The 18,667-nt window shown below is 26.0% G+C and overlaps 2 protein-coding genes across 2 annotated transcripts; both read right to left on the minus strand.

Annotated features, from left to right (window-relative positions):
* Positions 1-5,387: 5,387 nt before the first annotated feature.
* Positions 5,388-6,664, minus strand: LOC105368364 (uncharacterized; the record flags this gene model as incomplete). Its single annotated transcript, XM_011507369.1, has 1 exon — positions 5,388-6,664. A coding segment is annotated over one exon (858 nt), but the record flags the coding sequence as incomplete, so codon positions are not given.
* A 3,681-nt stretch (positions 6,665-10,345) lies between these two features.
* LOC105368365 (protein PFC0760c-like) lies at positions 10,346-13,734 on the minus strand. Its single transcript, XM_011507371.1, has 2 exons — positions 13,655-13,734; positions 10,346-12,680 (listed from the first exon to the last, which is right to left on the minus strand). The coding sequence occupies exons 1-2, from the start codon at positions 13,686-13,688 to the stop codon at positions 10,405-10,407; spliced, it is 2,310 nt and encodes a 769-aa protein (XP_011505673.1). The 5' UTR covers positions 13,689-13,734; the 3' UTR covers positions 10,346-10,404.
* Between the last annotated feature and the right edge of the window lie 4,933 nt (positions 13,735-18,667).

Genomic DNA, 18,667 nt, shown 5'->3' on the forward strand with positions numbered 1-18,667 from the left:
TTTAGTATATAAATCATGCTAATCGTAATCGCATATATAATTTTCACAGTGCATAGTTTTCATACACCTGATGAATTATCCGCATCCGCCATCTTCATCTTATTCCTCAGTGTGTCTTTCTGCAGCTTTTGTAACCACAATCCTCCCACCGCCCATCGCAATTGCCGTTCGGTAGTTGTAGATTCCCAGGGGCCCCATTGCCGTCTCCGAGGACCTTAGGATCCTCCCGACACAATACCCAAATGACAAATCATAGTTTGCCAAAGTCGTGGGGCGGGGGTGGGGGGGGGGGGGGGGCGGGGGGGGGGGGTGGCGGCGGCTTCACTCGGATGTCTACAATTGACTCTACATTTCCTCCCCTTGCATTGTCGTTCAAGGTCAAGTTCTTCTCTTTTTTTTTTTTATCCAACGTCTCTTGATATTTATGAACATGAATATTGATAATGTTGTTACTTCTTTTCAGGCTAGGTCACAACAAATTGTTTAAATATTCGTAAATGATACTTATCGACTATAGGAATCCCAACATATTTAACGAAACTTTTAATCAAAGAGATTTCTAATTTTACTTTCAATTTGTATGAATGAATTCAAATTTTTAGAATGAATATCAAGTATTTTCCAACTACGAAGTATCTTTAAACATACTTATTTAATTTAGAACATTCATAAATTTATTGCTAAATACTCATTTATGTTTTAAGAAATTATGGACAATTTTTAAAACAAAATACTGACAGTTTACATAAAACCATATTTTTCAAAGGTTCTAAATTATTATTACCTTTATTATTCTTATCATTTTATCATTATGTTATATTGTATTTGATTAATTTTTATACATATGATAAATATAAATATTAATATTAAAAATATCGAGATAATGTAAAATACAAAAATAGCAATCGAAGTTTTATACGAACTTATCTCGTATATTATCATTTCTTTTAGGAAAATTTGTGCTAAGTGGCAATTATTGCATAATGTATATTATTGTTGTTATTTGCACATTTGACATTTTCAATATCGTACATCAGATAGTAAATAGAAGCCCATATAGTATAGCATGTATTCGATTTTCATAATTATATATATAAAAATTTAATTTAACAATGACGATTTATTTTTTCACCGGTTTGTATTTGACGGACGTCTAATTTACACTTCAATGATATAAAAATTAGTTAAGATGTCCATCCCTAAATTTATTATAATATAAATTTGCTTAAATATATAACTACTTCTTAATTAATTTCGCTACTAAATTTTTTTGAAATAACTTTGAAATCGGTATAAATTTAACTTGATTGTTATTATTATTATTATTATTATTATTATTAATAATAAAATAGTCCATGCTTTGAAACTACGGATTATTGTTGCTCAATTATAAATAGCAAAATATGCCAAAATATCTGAAATTAATTGTCATACAAATCTAACTTTTTCAGGCAATTAAAGTTGTATGTAAAGTTTCATCAAGTTTCATAAATTTTCGTCATTTACCGTATCACATTAAATTCTTAATATATATATGTTTATAATATAAATTATTATTATTATCATATGTTATAAAGTTATAACGTTAATTATTAATTTGCTAATAAAATAACGATTAAATAAAATAGGATGGTTATATATGTATATTTACGTTTTAAGAATTTTCTGCCAATCAAATATATTCAAAGCTATATTCTACTTGATGATGATAAGCTTTATTTTTTATTTATTTTTTTTTTTTTTGTTATTTTAATATTGATAAAGTTTTATTTATAAAATAAATAATTTTTATGACGCCACTCACACGTAATTGTTAATTATAATTTCGCAATTCGTGTGTATGCAACTTTGCTTGAAAGCGACAGTGAATTAGATAAAAAAATAATTGTTTTCTTACAAACACTCATTTTTGGACGAATATTTCTTTTAATTTTAATTTCAATTACTTGTCAATTTCTGTTGGATCGGTGCTAAAAATGCTAAGTTACTATTACAAATGTTATAGTTAAAATACGTAATAAAAGACTTTTTGCTTCTTTTTTTCTTCTAACCGATATCGTGGCTCATTAAATTATTACTAATTTAATTATAAATGTAATTTAATGTGTTATTTGAAAAGCAATATTTTGAAAAGAATAGATTTTTTATAATTTAAATTGCAAACTTAAGAGATATTTTTAACAATTATATATTTTAAATAATTCAAAGATTCAGAAAAGTAAATATGGCGATATAGGACGATTTTGAGGATTAAATTGCTGAAATATCAATCTCCTGAATATTTAAGCCTTTACATATAATTAATCTTAAAATGAAATTTAAAAGTTTTGTCAACATATTATCGGAATTGCTTTTTATTATCCTAATTTTCACAGTTCCAGCTACACTTACACGAATCTGAAAAATATTAATATCTTTACATAATTTACATTTCACAATATTTATGATATTTATAAATACTATAAATGTCATTGTATAAATAGTATAATTGTGTTATTGCAAGATACGAATGTTCTAGTCATTTAATTTATGTAATTCGTTCAAGAAAATAAAGTATATATAATGAATACATGATCATTAGATTAGAAATTATTCATTGCGATATAAATTATATGAAAATTCAAAATTATGATTGGAATAAACATTATTCAAAACAATCGATAACAAATAATATTTTTTATACAAATATAATTAATGTTTTATATAAAAATTATAATATTAATATGATTTCTGAACATTTATTGCATCATTAAATGCAATTACAATCAAGTATACTTTTATTTTACATTAATAGAAAATTATACATAATTTAGAATAATTATAACGTTAATAATGATAACAATTTCCTATTAAATCGCAGAAATAAGTTTAAAATATAATTAAAAATATAATAAAATTGTATAAAAAATTTATGTGAATTAACGATAAATCTTGGAATTTCAATCATTCATAATAATCTATATACAATGTATATACTGTTTGGTATGAAAATCATATCAATACACGTATAAAAAATATATGTTTATGTATTTATTATAATGTTCATTGTTATATAAACAAAAATTATAATAAGTATCTAAAATTGAAATTTTAATTTTTAATTAAAAAAAATTATTTTTTTTTTTTTTTCGTAATGATATTTGTTAATAATAGTAATTTAATTAATCAGCAAGATAATGTAAAATTTAAATATATAATCTATTAAGAATATACTCTCGACAAATTAATAATAATTAAGATATTATATATTTAATGTAAGATATTTAATTATCATAGTATAATTATTAATATAATAATGATTACATTTTTCGGCTACGTTCATAAATAAAATTAAATGTGCTTTAAACGTTTTATGAGTTATCAATACTTTTCAAGATAAATCTTATTGAAAATACCTTTTTTCAATCATATTATGATGATTTATTTGAAAATAAATAATGCAATACTAAATAAATTTTGAAAACGATCGACGATTTCCAGAATTATTGTTATAAAATTTTTTAATATATAAAAGCAAAAAAATGAATACAATCGTGCGCATATAAAACTCATATTACAATATATTAATTGTTTATAACGATAAAATTTTATGATAATAAGAAAGAATTAAAGTCAAAATACCTCATAAATTCGTAAATAAATTCTGAAAAATCACTGGAATTAATACGAAAGTGACATCATATGAAAAAAATTTAAATTAATTGAATAAATTTATTAATATATGAATGGTAATTTAATTGGTTTTTAAAGATTATATCTATCTATTTAATTTCTAAAATTAAAATTTCTGATTTAATCTGATTTACTTAAGTAATCATTATATATATAATGGCCAATATAGTTAATGGGTTTAGTAAATTAAGTTTTAATTTATTAGATAACTGTTTATATTTTTCGGGTCTGACTTTTCTAAACTCGTGATAAAATTTGAAATTATATCCTTACTATTGTTTTTGTTTTATTTAATGCTTGATCATAAAAATTGTCCTAATGGAAATTATTCGTATTATTTGAATATAAAAATAATACTAGCACAGTTGTAATTAAGATATAAAATGAATTTGTATAAATTATAAAATATAGATATTTATCATTTAACGCATTAGCTCGGGAACGCGAGCGTAGGTGCGCGAGCGCACGCTCGTACATGTAAATTATTGTAATATTTTATTACCATTGAAATAAATAATCAACGACATACATATTTATATTAATACACATGTAATCTATTTTCAAATAAATATCTATAATTTTGATAGTATTTACAATTAAATTAATTTTCACGACTGTGAGGGTCCAATATTTTACTAACTTTTTTTTTTTTACAATTTTCTAATAACAAACTTATTCGATGGATATACAAAATTAAAGAATTAATTTAGTGATAATTTTTACTGCAAGTCATGGTCCAAGGTTCCTTCGCCTTACGCCAGCCACTTAACACTACTTTTACGAACTTTTTACCAACGACACTGTTTGGACCACTTTCTTTTAGTATCTTGTGTTGTAGATAAATTTTATGCGTACTCATTTTCGTGCTTAAAGTGGAGAAAAGTGAGAGAGGAAAAGTGCGAATAGATTAAGAGAATATCAAAGCCATGAAAGCATTGATAGTCGTTCATTTTATGTACATTGAATTTTCTTATGAGCTATTTTCGAAAATTGTATTAATAATAATAATTATTTTTTTTCCTAACGTATTTTCATGTTCCAGTTATTGGAAATATATTGGATTATCTTCATTTTTTTCTTCTGTAAAAAAAGCTAGTATTTACAGAAAAATAATAATAAGTTAAAATTTTTTTGCAAGTAATAGTAGCCAGTAAATCAATACTTCGTATCTTCGTTATTAATGCGTTAATGATTACATTTCACAATAAAAATATAATCGAATGGAACATATTGATGTCGTTAAGAATAAATATATTTTTTATAGATTAAACTAAAGTTTAGACGAAATGGTGTAATATATATATATATATATATTTGTAAGTAAATGGATGTATTAAATTTAATATATATCTACATTATTTAGCATTTAAAAAATGTATAAATGAATATCTTATCATATTCATATTATTATTTATAACAAGAATGTATTATATTAATATAGGTGCATATACATATATATATATATATATATATATATATATATATATATATATATATCGAGATAAAATGGAATACATGCAGATGTTATGTTGAATTTTAAGATTATAAGTGATCACAGGAGTGCCAAGATCTAAAATACAATTTACTCGATAAAATACTTTCAGCATTATATATATTATTATTATTATAAAATTAAAATACAAGTAACACAATACTATAAATTATGAAATAATTGATAGAAAATCACATATTAATATTTAAAATACAGGTACACAGTTAATATATTTATTATAATAAAATATAAAAAGATTAATCTTTGGTTCGTTTTCACTATTGTTTAACAGTAAGTTACACATTACAATTATCGTTTATTATTTATGTTTCGTACAAATTAATCGAAAGATTTTAAGTTTAAATGATTCCAAATGAATTTAATAATTATTATATTAGCATGGATGAGTGGGAAGTCAACGTATATTTTATAACCAAATGAATATAATTTCTGTTCTCCTTTATCGCTTCAATATCGTTTGAAGTAGAGTCTTTAATTGTCAATTAAGAATATTGTTTTGAATTAAGTTTTGGGAGCAAAAGTCGTCTCTTTAATTTGTACGTTTACAATTGTGCTTGATACAACAACGTGGAGTATCATATTCAAGAATCGTCGATATTTAAAGATAATTTTATATAATAATTACAGTCTATTAAAGGGTTTGTATAAAATATTGATAATGCATTTACGAAGATCATCTTTGTTATCATTTTTTGACAAATTACTAATGTCATTGTTTATGCCTATCGGCATATCTTTTTCATCAGATTTGATCGATAAGCTAATCAGCTTTTCATCCTTCGCGTCGAACGATAACTGAAAGTTACATGCCGTCTCGATATTATTATTCCTCGGGGCTCTCGTAAACCTTGACCTCCTCATCCCTTTATTCTCCAACATTGTCAAATTTATAAACTCTTTGAGAATATGAATCTCAAAGTCGGTTAAATTTGCGGTTATTAGCTTGCCATTCGGCATTGACGAATTCGTAATATTCTGAACAACGAGCACTCGACCTATCGTCCTGGCTTTATCATTATTCGCGAAGTTCTTCACGATACTCGTAATAGTGTGAAGTAGAAACTTCAGGTTATAGGACACGTCATCTTGAAGATTCTCGAGATTGCTGAGGATGGATTGTTGCCACTCGTGGAAGTCCGATATGATGACGCTGCTGTCAAAGTCTGCGACATTGATGTCCCCGATTGTTGTTGTTTTCTTTATTGAGTTGGGGTCATATCTGTCGAAATATCTATTGAGATTAATCGCATCCTCCCTCGCTTGCAATGCGTTTTCAAGTTGATAAAGATTCCACAAAGCATAACCGCAAAATAGCAGTAAAATTAGAATGTTTATGGCAACGAACCATTTAAAGAGCTTAAAGTAATTCGTCGCACGCCGAGTTCCATTTGCATGGCTTATTTGAATCGATGACGGGCCTTCCTCGATCGCGAAGGGTTTTCCTTTAGAATAAAAGAAAACAAAACACAGTTCTGTAAGTCACGAAAGCAGAATTGTCAGCTTAACGAAACGAGCAGCAATTTTTTCAATTTTTTTTCAGTTGTTTTTCTCTCTTTCTTTTTTTTTTGGGGTTTTTTTTTCTTTTTTTTTTTTACAATTTATCGAACAAAGTTTGAATGAAACCGTGATTATACGAAATTTGATCTAACGATCTAACATTCCATCGACGCTTTGCGTCAAAGATCGTTAAAAATATTGTGAAAATTATATAAATCAAGTGATGAATAATGTGACATAAATATTAATACGAATGAGAAATGGCGTTCAAGCTTATTGAAATTCGCCTTGAGTTTGTTCTGAAAACGTAGCGACGAGTAACTGTTGTGCAGGTAAAATGAATAATTCCTCATTACCGTAACTCTCATTCATTCTCTTATAATGAAATGCAGACGTAATTGAAGTGTAAACTAATATTAACGCACGTTCAATGAATTTATAGAAAGCGTCACTGTACTGTGGCTTGAATTTGCAACTTTGTTTTCAAATGCACTTGTACGCCGGACGGCCGAAAAAAAGCTCGCTCGCTGTGCGCGAAGCTCAAAAAAAAAAAAAAAGTGCGTCGACGATAAGCTACCGGGCAAGAAAAATTATATATAAAAACAGAGAAAGAGGATCGAGATAAGCACGACTATTTCCTCGTCGACAGTCACAATACTCACCGTTGCAGTTGTGCAATGGGATTTTCATTTCATAAATCCTTGTCTCGTCGCGACCGCCACTGTGTTTATTACTGAGGCTCGTATTTTCTCTTGGACCGACTCTCCACGAGCTCGATGCGGCTGACGGCGAGATTTTGCTCCGCGACTCGCTCCTCGTCGACATTTCTAGAAGCTCGAGAATCCCCGCGGGGTCATACGTTATCAATGCCGTGAGGTCAATCTCTATCTCGCTTGCACAGCATCGCGGACTTGCCGCGCAATTGGTTGTACGTGCGCTTCCGCACTCATCGTTAATATCGGCACGAGTAAAAAAAATGTGTGTCACTGGATCGTAAGGCCCTTTTAATTCTGTCGTTGTTGTTGTTGTTGTTTTTTTGTTCCGTCCGCGTTCCCGCCATCCGGATTCATGACGACGACATTACTTTCATCGAATGATTTTTCCACCGGGGCCCTGCATGATTTGGCCCATTTGTCGCGGTTCTGGAATGTAGAAGGCCCAATTGGAAGTGCCGAACAACGCTATTGCGATCGAACGGGGGGCGTTGTCATGCACCATTGCAATGCATAAAATTTTATTTATTTAGTGCCGAGCATAAGAAAAAGAAAACGTGACTCAGTCTCGCAATCCACTTTTTCTGTTTATGTTTTCTTCACTTTGTTTTTTATATAATGATGTGGAAGTAAAATGGCTCTCTTGTAAGTTGTGTATTAATTGCTTTAATTAAGGAGTTGAATGATCTTTGGCAGGCGTTGAAAAATATTTTTGTAAGTGCCTTCAGCGTATTAATAAGCAATAAAATGATAATTCATAGCATTGTGAAGATATTTGTTCAGTTGGTGGGAATAATGTTCCTTTGCTCTAGAGTACTTTTAAAATTATTAAATTGGCAATTCTTATGAATTATTTATTTACATATTTTTCTCGTGCTAATAATAACTTGTTACGTAAGCTGCGTCAATTCGTTATTTTATTACATCATAATGTGCGCTACAAAATTTTATCAAACATTTGTTTAACATTCGGATAAGAATTAAAGTATTGACAATTAACGAATACAATTATTGCTTTTAATAATGATTTTTTTTCTTCACAATTATAAATTGTGCGTCAAAATAGCACGAAGTAGGTATTTTGTTTACAAAATTACGTAACCTTTCAATTATACTGACTATTAATTGAAAATTTATAAAAAGAGTAACAATACAGAGAGTAAACAATTACGTAAAAGCTTCTTAAGACTGAAAATAATAGATTATTAAATCACTTATGGTTTAATTCGATCTTTAAGTTCCGTAATAAAAGCAAATATTTAAATTCAACAATATTTATATTACCTAACAATACGTCAATGATATACAACAAAGTGTCTTTTAATTTTGGTTAATTTTATTTTTTTTCGAACGATCAGATTCTCGGATTATATTTAATCAAAGCAAAATTTTTGTTAAGTCATACACTGTCGTAAGGTTGCAATGATAATTTTCTCATCGAATAGTTTAATTTCAAAGCGAACAATAATTGGCTTCGTTTAAGTAAATATTACGCTGTATTTATTATACTTATATTATTCTTAATTTATTTATAACATTTCATTCTTAGTTTATTATTGGATTTACAAATTATAACATGTTTTTTTTTCAATTGAATTCTTACTGCTTTTAATGAATGAGTGAAAAAATTTTTTTTATTGAATTATGCATTCAGATTGTATTAAAATCATCATATATAGAATTTTCATTTATGACTTTTGAATTACCTTCGTCAATTTAGATAAAATGAATTAAATAAAGTATCTTATAAAATCTACATGATAATTTTAAAATTTACTTTATTGAATATAAACATTCATCATTTAAATCTTTGCAATAGACATTTATTGATAATTTAAAATTAATCATGTCGAATTCAACTTTGATTTTGGCATAGCAAACGATTTCAATACATCTACAATTTATCATAATTTATCAATTAAAATTTCCTTTCCATTTTGCGATAAAAGAAAATTTTTTTAATTACTTTATCATTACATATTATGGTTTAAATTAGAAAAATAACTTAGGCTTAAACTCACTGCAATAGCAGTGTTATGAGAATTTATTCATTATATTAATATTTAAATATGACAAAATTTTAATAGTATACTATGAGTAAATTACAGCTATAATTATCAATTACATGTAGGCTTAAGATTTATTTCTAATGTAAAATACAAATTTCGAAACTTCAAAAACATTGCTCTAAATTTTTTTATGTCATTGTTACTAAAAAAAAAAAAAAAAAAAAAAAAAAAAAAAAAAAAAAAAAAAAAAATAAACGCACAAGAATGGGAACGTCTGAAGATGAAAAAAAAGTATTTAAAAACTTTGAAAAAGTCTGTGCTAAATCTTTAAATTATTTATACCGGTGGTACACCTCACAATTACTAACCTCACAATTTTTAATTATTAAAGCCACTACGTTAAATCTTAATTTACGTTCTCGGTCTTCCATATCTTAATATAAGTGAACTCAATAAGAAATACAACTTTACGTCGAATTAAATTCTACTCACTTGGTTAACAATTGTATTACGTCACGAATTTGCATTCTCAGCTGTTATTAACCATTAGTAATTAAAAAAAAAAAAAAAAAAAAAAAAAAGTGTAAAATATTGAATCAAGTCCGTGAATATTTGTATTTATTAGAGCTCTAAGTTCTCTACGGCCTATACAACCGTGAACGCAAAATTTCTTTTTGACATATTTATTTTAAAAGTTGAACTCAACAGATATGCAGCCTGAATTTTTGTTCATAACTTGAATAAAGTTAATACGCTCGGCACGCCATTAAGTACACGGTCAATTTGTCCATTATACTATCAATATCAAAACAACTTTATTTAACAATATAATCTTATATGTATAGTATAATGTTGTTATATATCCATGCGCCTCCAGAATCACAAATAAATATGCATTACGAATATTATATATTGATTATAGTACAAAAAGTATATTAATTAAATCAGTTCTTCTTGTATCTCCTATTTATTGTATTAAAACAAAAATTCGGTTAATAATTTACAATGACCAATCATAATACTGATCGGCTGCATCATAGTACAGTGTATCAGCAATGCCTTCATTATTATAATCATGAAGTTGTTCAGATCTAATGAGCCATTCGAAATTTTTCTCCAAATCATCTTCCAACTTGTCTAATTTTTCCACGTTTACATTTTCGGTCGTTACCACTTCTGATTTACCTTCACTTTCATTAATAAACGCACTTGTTTGCCGTTCACCCACGATCGGCTTCATTATTTCATCTAAATCCGTAGTAGTTGCTTCTAAATATTTTAAATAATGTTTTTGCAATTCATTATTGTGTCTAAGAAGTTGTTCGGACGAAAGGTTATCATTCATATTTATTAATTTTTTTATAGTTTCTAAAAGTTTTAAGCTTTGTCTCTTTGAGACGTTGTAATTCTCTGTTATTGGCTCCTCTACGTTTATCATTTCATCATTCATATTTTCCTCTTCAAATACCTTTGCAAGATATTCATTAATTTCAAAATCTTCATAATTTCGTTGACTCAGCTCTGACTTATTAAGCGCCTCTAGGATTAACGTAGCAATCCTGTCATACTGAAGGTATTTTATAACAAAATTGTACATATCCATCTTTTTGGATAATCTATGTATTATATAATTCTTAATCTTATTGTCTTTTTCATCTAAAGGATCTATGCTGTCCGTGTTGTAAGAATCTTGTCCTATTAGATCTATCACTGCATTCAAATCGTCGAGAAATTCACGAATATTTGTACTGTATAGTAGTTTAGCTGTAGAAGCTTTCAATTTGTCAAGCACATTGAATAAATTTGAATTATCTTTATCATTATAGTACCAAACAAGTAGCTCATAATTTTCATTAACGATAGGTAATAATTTCTCAGCCAGGAGTGGAAAACTTTTTTGAGATAATTCGTAAATCTTCTTATGTAATTCCTCATCTTTTGGTAAATTTTCAATACCAATGGTTTTTAATTCGTCATCGGAAAGAATTTCATCGGAAAATGAACTATTAGCAATCTCGTTCATAATTTTATCTAATTGATATGTACTCTCATCGCTAGTATTCCTCTTTGTTTCGTCATCATCATTATCATCAACATCATCATCATCTTCTTCATCTTCTACGTTATCATCTTCTTCATTTTGTTGCTCTTCTTCGGAATCGGATTCTTCCCGAAAAAAACTTTTGATTTGTTCATTATCACTGTTTTCCACATGATCAAAAGCTGATAGGCTATCTTCGTCTATACGTTTATCATTTTCATTCGAATCATTTGAACTTTCTTGGAAAATAGACCACACTTGCTCATCACTATTATCTTCTATTTCATCTTTAGTTTGAAACGAATTATCCTGATTAGATATGTCTGATTCTAATGATATCTTTTCGCGATTTTCATTTATATCCTCTAACTCTTCACTACTGCCTTTGTTGTTATTTCCTTCCAATTTCTCCTCAGAGCTATCAATTTCCCCTTCATTATCAAATATCAATTTTTCATGAGATTCCGTGTCCTCGTGACTCATCGAATTGCTCAAAACGGTATTTATAATTTCTTCCAATAATAAATTTCCTACAATATCTGCACTCTCAATTTCTGACAAGTTTTGAATAACCTCAAACACCTTATCAATCTCACCCGCCGATTTATTTGAATTATCTTCAATTATATCATTTTCACTATTAACACTATTCGTAATTGGCACGATGGTGGGTAATATTTCAATAATCTCATCTTTAAATTCATTATTACTATTTTGTAAATTATCCTGCTTTAAGTCTTCGTAATTAACAAAGGACTCGGTCTTATCGAAATTTTTAGTATCTGAAGGAGATTTTGACGCGTTGACATTCTGATCATTGGAAATCAAAGGCTTCGTACCGACTCCCTGTTGATTTACATAAACATTATTATGGTGAATCTGACGAGTAGACACGGTGGTGATACTAATAATATTTTCTGCAGGACCATCCGCACTTTTGCTTATTCCTTCGTACGTATCCTTTCGAACGGATAATTTATTAACTTGACTATTATATAAGGGCTGCTCGCTAATAATTGCATATTTTTCTGACTTGAGTTTTGTTACTGAAAAATAGTTTGCATATAAAGCCGCAGCAGTCCAACCTAGGATTAGTAAGAAGCCTAAAAAGACGAAGATTCTTAAGCTGCTGAGTAATATTCTACAGCAATTCATGCTCGAAGTAAATGCTGATATTGGAAATTCGATTTTAATTGGCAATGTCTTGCCCTCTTCCACGTGCACCAATAAATCAGCTGAAATAAAAAAAATAAAAAAATGCTGCTTTTAAAAATTTTACGAAATGACTCGTACTATGAATAATAAAAAATTTAGTCATTAGAACATTATTAATTGACGATTATCTCTACGATAGCTTTTGAGTTAGTTTTAGTATGAAAAATTAAATAACATTTAACATATGAGATTAATTTAATTGTATTCTTTCTTTCTCTCTATCTTATTATAATTCGTATAAGTACAAATGAATGCTATAAAAAAATATATACTAAGCGCTGTATATATTATTACATGTAGATATAAAAATATTTATATAATAATAAATAAGATTTTGCGTGCGTTTGCGCGTGTGCGTGTATGTGTAAATATTAGATTGAATTAGTCAATGAGAATTAGCGTGAAATCTCATATATTATTTGGGATAATATTAGATAATTGTTGCAAATTAATATTTAAACATATTTAAGAGTATGAAGAAATTTAAATTTTTTGTTAATTCGATAGATGCACGAAAGCAAAGAATTGGAGAACAATACATGATTAATTATCAGTGTATTCAATGCTCAAAAACATCAACGAACAAGAACATTTGAATAAATAATATTAATTCGTATAAATATCCTCTTTTCATTTTATTAATATTAAGGTAAAACATGATTTCGTATACTCCAATATATCGAATGAGCGCACTAAAAACATTGACTAAATTAATCACGCAAAACTATTATTATGATCACGATGTTTTCACTACAAGCGCTACAAATTTGTTTATTTATATAATGCTTGACGCTATGTTTTCTCTGATTACAGTAAGATGAATTATTTTTTAATAAAGTATACTTCAAACGCGCAAAACATATATATTGCTGTTTACTTTACAAATATAATTTTACAGCTGATATTTCAAATTGCAGCATGTTGTAATTCATATTTTTCTCCATATAAACAATTAATTAAGTTATAAATTAAACTCTATTGTCAACTCTCTCACCATCGCTATCAAACTTCTTCCACTGTTCCTTCATCTTGGCTCGTCGCTTTGAAACTGTTGCTTGCTCTCAGTCCACTAGATATTTTGTTGTATCATAATATCATAGTCGGTGGAAACGTCATCGGGTCAAATTCTTATCAATCGTGGGTCGCCTACGTCGCAGAAATTTACAGAAAATCATATTATAATAGTTTATTATGTCTTAAAATAACGTTCTTACATATGTATTAATCGATTGTTTAATTTAAAAATAACTCGGCACTTAAATATTTTATAATTAATAGTAAACTTAATGAAAATGATGATAAGATGTTATTTCAATGGTTTTCTATTATCAAAATTGAACAGATGTGATGTAAGAGTAAGGTATATTTGAAGGTATTGTTCACTGTATATAAAATTTTACATGATTTTGCTGCATTTATTATTTTTGTATAATTATATTTTATTCAAATATTGGCGTTTCATCTTTATTCGAATGTCATATTAAGTGGAAAAGAAATCACAAGTTTGAATAACATGTTTTGTAAGATGTTTTTTTTTTTCTTCACATATATCTATACACATACATATTGAAAAGTTCTTAGAAAAAGATATACATTTATTTATCAAAGAATTGGGGCCGTTAGTCATTAGGAAATCATGAATATTGAAATAATTTTAATCGCCACTACTCTTTTATAGAAATGATCAGCTATTTATCGAAATTTATTAACTTATAACTAATATATATATATATATATATATATATATTTTTTTTTTTTTTTTTTTTTTTTTTAATAATGATTTGAATTAGGTAAATTCTGAAAATGCAGTTACGTGATTAAGATAGTTGAGTCGTCACCACAACTTTCTCCGCTTTCTTACCGATTGTGCTCCTCCTTCACTTACAAATTTTTTTGACCTCCAAACGAGCATTTTCCCATTCATAAGAATTTTATGTAAATTGTATGAGGTTTCAATACCAATAAAGATTAATATTTGCAAAGTTCAAAAGTTCAAATACATTAGGACTTTAACATTGCTTCTGTAAAATTTCACGATTTGCAGTAAGTTATTAGACCACTAATATCGACTGTATTAAATGTATCATAAATTCTTTTACTGACAATTTCTAAGGATGTAATTATACATTTTACGTCAAATGAATCAAATAATAGTGATAAAAATAAATTTGTACTGATACACCTGCAATGTATTAAAAAAAATTATTACATCTCATTTTTTAATTTTTTAACGTTTATGTGCCCGGAAAAGTTAAAACGTATCTTTATTATGATAAATTGAAACAGTCATGTGTTCAGAATATAAATAAATTAAAATTTTATTTATCCATATTTAAGATATTAAATTCTTAAATATATTAATAAGTGCGACTTAGCTTGAATTAATTATTCAAAAATAACAATATTCAACATGAAAATAATTTCTTTATTAAGCATAGTGATACTTAGTATTGTTTATTATTTTCATTATTTAATCATTATATAATTATTTACAGTATTAAAAATATAATTTTAAGAATAATTATATTAACATTGATAATAAATTTTACTATGCCGGCAATTTATTGATAAATAGCTATTTGTAACTTTTCTCATTGGTATTAATTACTATTATCTCTAATGCAAATGATTTTAAATAATTGTTAATATATATATATATATATATATATATAATATAAATGAAAATATTTAAAAGGAAAAAATTCTGCATTTTATGCATAAATATAAGATATTGATATTATTGTATCTATAAATTATATTTGTAAATTTTATATGCCAGATTTTCTAATAAATATCCTTAATAAATTAAAATAATTTATACGATTTAGTATTCTGTATGAAAAGTTTAAAAGAAACTAAAATAGTAATTATGCATTTGAGTAAAATTTAAAAAAAATAATTTGATGATAAATAATAAATAATTAAATGTACATATAATGTTTTTAAATATATTGTGATATTTAAAAAATTAAATTAAAAATATATAACATAAAATTATATCAAACACAAAATTATAATATACATAGATATAAATAATGAGTATCTAATAATATCTACAATTTAATATTTACAAATTTAATATATTTTGAATATTGTTAAATTATTTGTTCATAAATTACGTGCCAAATTATATTATAAAATTTTGTTATTTACTTTCAGGATACACTTTTAGCATTAATTCATCCCATTTATCATTCATTATTAAATATTCATCAAACATATTAGAAATAATTAATTAATTATATAATTTATAAAATGATTGTTGTAATTGTATTTATATAAAATAACTAATTTATAATTTATAACGAATTTCTCAAAGTTTAATTTAATCTCAGTATTTTTAAATATTTTATAAATTTATAAGTGCTTCTTGTTGTCTTTAAATACTCTTATTTACGTTTATATAAGTATACAAATGCATTAATATATTTAAGAACAATTTTAAGTATCGAGAAAAGTATGAACACTTTATCAAAATATTTTATATAATGTATGAAATAATCAATGATAAAATAAAAAAAGTATTTAAATAAAATTGTTTCTATAAGTCGGTTCGATATAATAGAAGTATATTAATGTTATATCTTTCGGTAAAATTTTTATCTTATAGAATCTATATTTTCTATTTTAATAATAAATACATTATCAAAAACATTTTAATAATGATAACAAAATTTTCATTTTACGCATTCATATATTATTCAATACGCTCTAAAAATAATATGAATAACAAGATTTGAAATAAACAATTAATTTATAGTTTGTTTCGATTAAAGATATAGGAATTAGTTATGTTGTAAGAATTCGAAAGAGATAACAATGCAGGTATTACATATCTTAACTGATAATATCCTAACAGCAACAGGTGATTGATAAATTCGTCTTTCATATGAAATCAGTCAATATTTCAATAAAGTAAGAACATGTCTGTTCTCGAGTTAATTTTTTCTCTTCTCTTTATTCCATCGACTTATTCCAATATTCTCTTCAGTGGTAATGTACACATATTAATATTAAAATTAAATTATAAACATTATAAAATTCGACTTAAACGACTATCTGTTATTATGAAAACTAATGAAAACTTGTATTTTTAGTATGAAAAAATATAAATAATATAATATTTGGTAATTTTAAGATATGACAATGTATAATTTATGAGAAAAATATAGGTTAAGTACAAGACGATAAATTTTTTTATCATTACATTATCAATGTCCTTTATTTATAAAAATTTATTGCAACATTCGGAATTATATAATATATTGGGAAGTTAAAGTTTCACACAAACTGTAAATAAATTAATGTTTTTATTAAATTATGATATTATAAAATATTATGCTCGATATTTCATTATATTAAGTATTTGGTAAACTTTTCGATTTTTTCATACTGTAATTCAAGTTATTAAATAATAATTGTAGTACATTATATTTTATAATGAGATTATATCAAAGTCAAATATTTGAAAATTTGCATTCTTCCTTATAAAAGTATAAAGTTCTAAATGCTTCAGTATTAATAGAAAGTAAAATATTTACATCTTAATAAAAAGGTAATAAGTAGTTTGTTTTAATGTTAATGATAAATTCTAGTAGATTTACTACTTTCTAATCATAATACTTCTTAAATTGAAAGCAACAATTGTTAAGATAAGCTAGTAAGCAAAATAATGAGATAGTGAGAGAGAATAGAATCGTTCAATTTTATTATTATAATTTAAATTTCATACTATTATTCGTAAGGCATACGAATAAATATGGTGTTGAAGAAATAAATTAAATGCAGTTGAAGTAAAATGCGCGAAGTAAGAAGCTAAATCTGAGCGAAATTGCAAGAAGTTGAAAATTTAGAGTGAAAATTCTAAAGTAAATTATAAAGAAATATTAAAAGAAAGAAGAAGAAACCGCAGTGCCTCGATAAAAATTACCACATTTGGTGACAGGAGTGGAAATTGTTGTTTTTGGTGAGAACCGAAGCGTGTCACCGACGCTTTAATCTTCTTCCCAACAACGAAAGAAAAAGAAGCGAAGGAATCGATGTAAACAGACGTTAATCACAGTGGTGACTTCGGCATTCGCGCGAATCGTCACGCGAGAACTATCTGCTACTCGCGCGAGCATCAGTCGATTTGACACAGGATATATTCGATATATATATATATATATATATATATATATCTAATAAAACTCACAGTATTCTTAAACTTATTTTCCAAATTTGAAAAGTCTGCAGTTCACATTGAAACTCCGTTTGATCTAAGTATTTTTAATTCAAAAAATGAATTACTTTATTTAAAATCAAGATGTCGTTTATCAATTTACTTATAAATGTGACATCAAAGACAAATCAATATATAGATAAGTAGTATACATAAACACTGAGATAATAAAACGAAACATAGTAGTAACTGATAAAAGTATTCAAGTTTGTTGCTCATATATAACACAATTTATTGTTTAAGCGCAAGAATTTCTATTATAGATTTCGTTAGTATTCTCATTTTAGTTAAATAAAGTCTAAAAATTTCTTTTATATAATCGAATATTCATATATATATATATATATATATATATATATAATTTAATAATAAAAAATATTCAATGTAAATGATTCATATAGAGATATATTCGTTTTAATTTAATCTCAAAAGTCATAACATTTTACTACTCCATTAAGTGATAATATATTTAATTATTTCAATCCACTGCCATAGATAATTTAATATAATATACTTACTTTCGTTTACACAAAATTTTTTAATGATTTATTTGAAATATGTAAAATATCCATGTCATTTAAGATTGTAGATAATGTAGTTAATTGTGTTAGATAATTGTAAAGATGTAATGAGCAAATAAAACTAAAATAATTTAAGAAAAAAAACTAAACAAGCATTAAATTATTAAATTGCAAAACTTCGAAAATTTTAATTTACATAACTAAAACAAATATCAGTGTTTTTACAATTTGATAAAAAACGAGTGATTCAGAATATTAACTATCA

The sequence above is a fragment of the Ceratosolen solmsi genome, unplaced genomic scaffold, assembly GCF_000503995.2.
Source record: "Ceratosolen solmsi marchali unplaced genomic scaffold, CerSol_1.0 scaffold6, whole genome shotgun sequence".
Classification (NCBI taxonomy): domain Eukaryota; kingdom Metazoa; phylum Arthropoda; class Insecta; order Hymenoptera; family Agaonidae; genus Ceratosolen; species Ceratosolen solmsi.

Coding starts and splice junctions, on each gene's coding strand:
- LOC105368365 (XM_011507371.1), bottom strand. CDS start 13,688: ATGAAGGAACAGTGGAAGAAGTTTGATAGCGATG. Junction 12,681..13,654: donor GAAGAAGTTTGATAGCGATG/GTGAGAGAGTTG, acceptor TTTTTATTTCAG/CTGATTTATTGGTGCACGTG.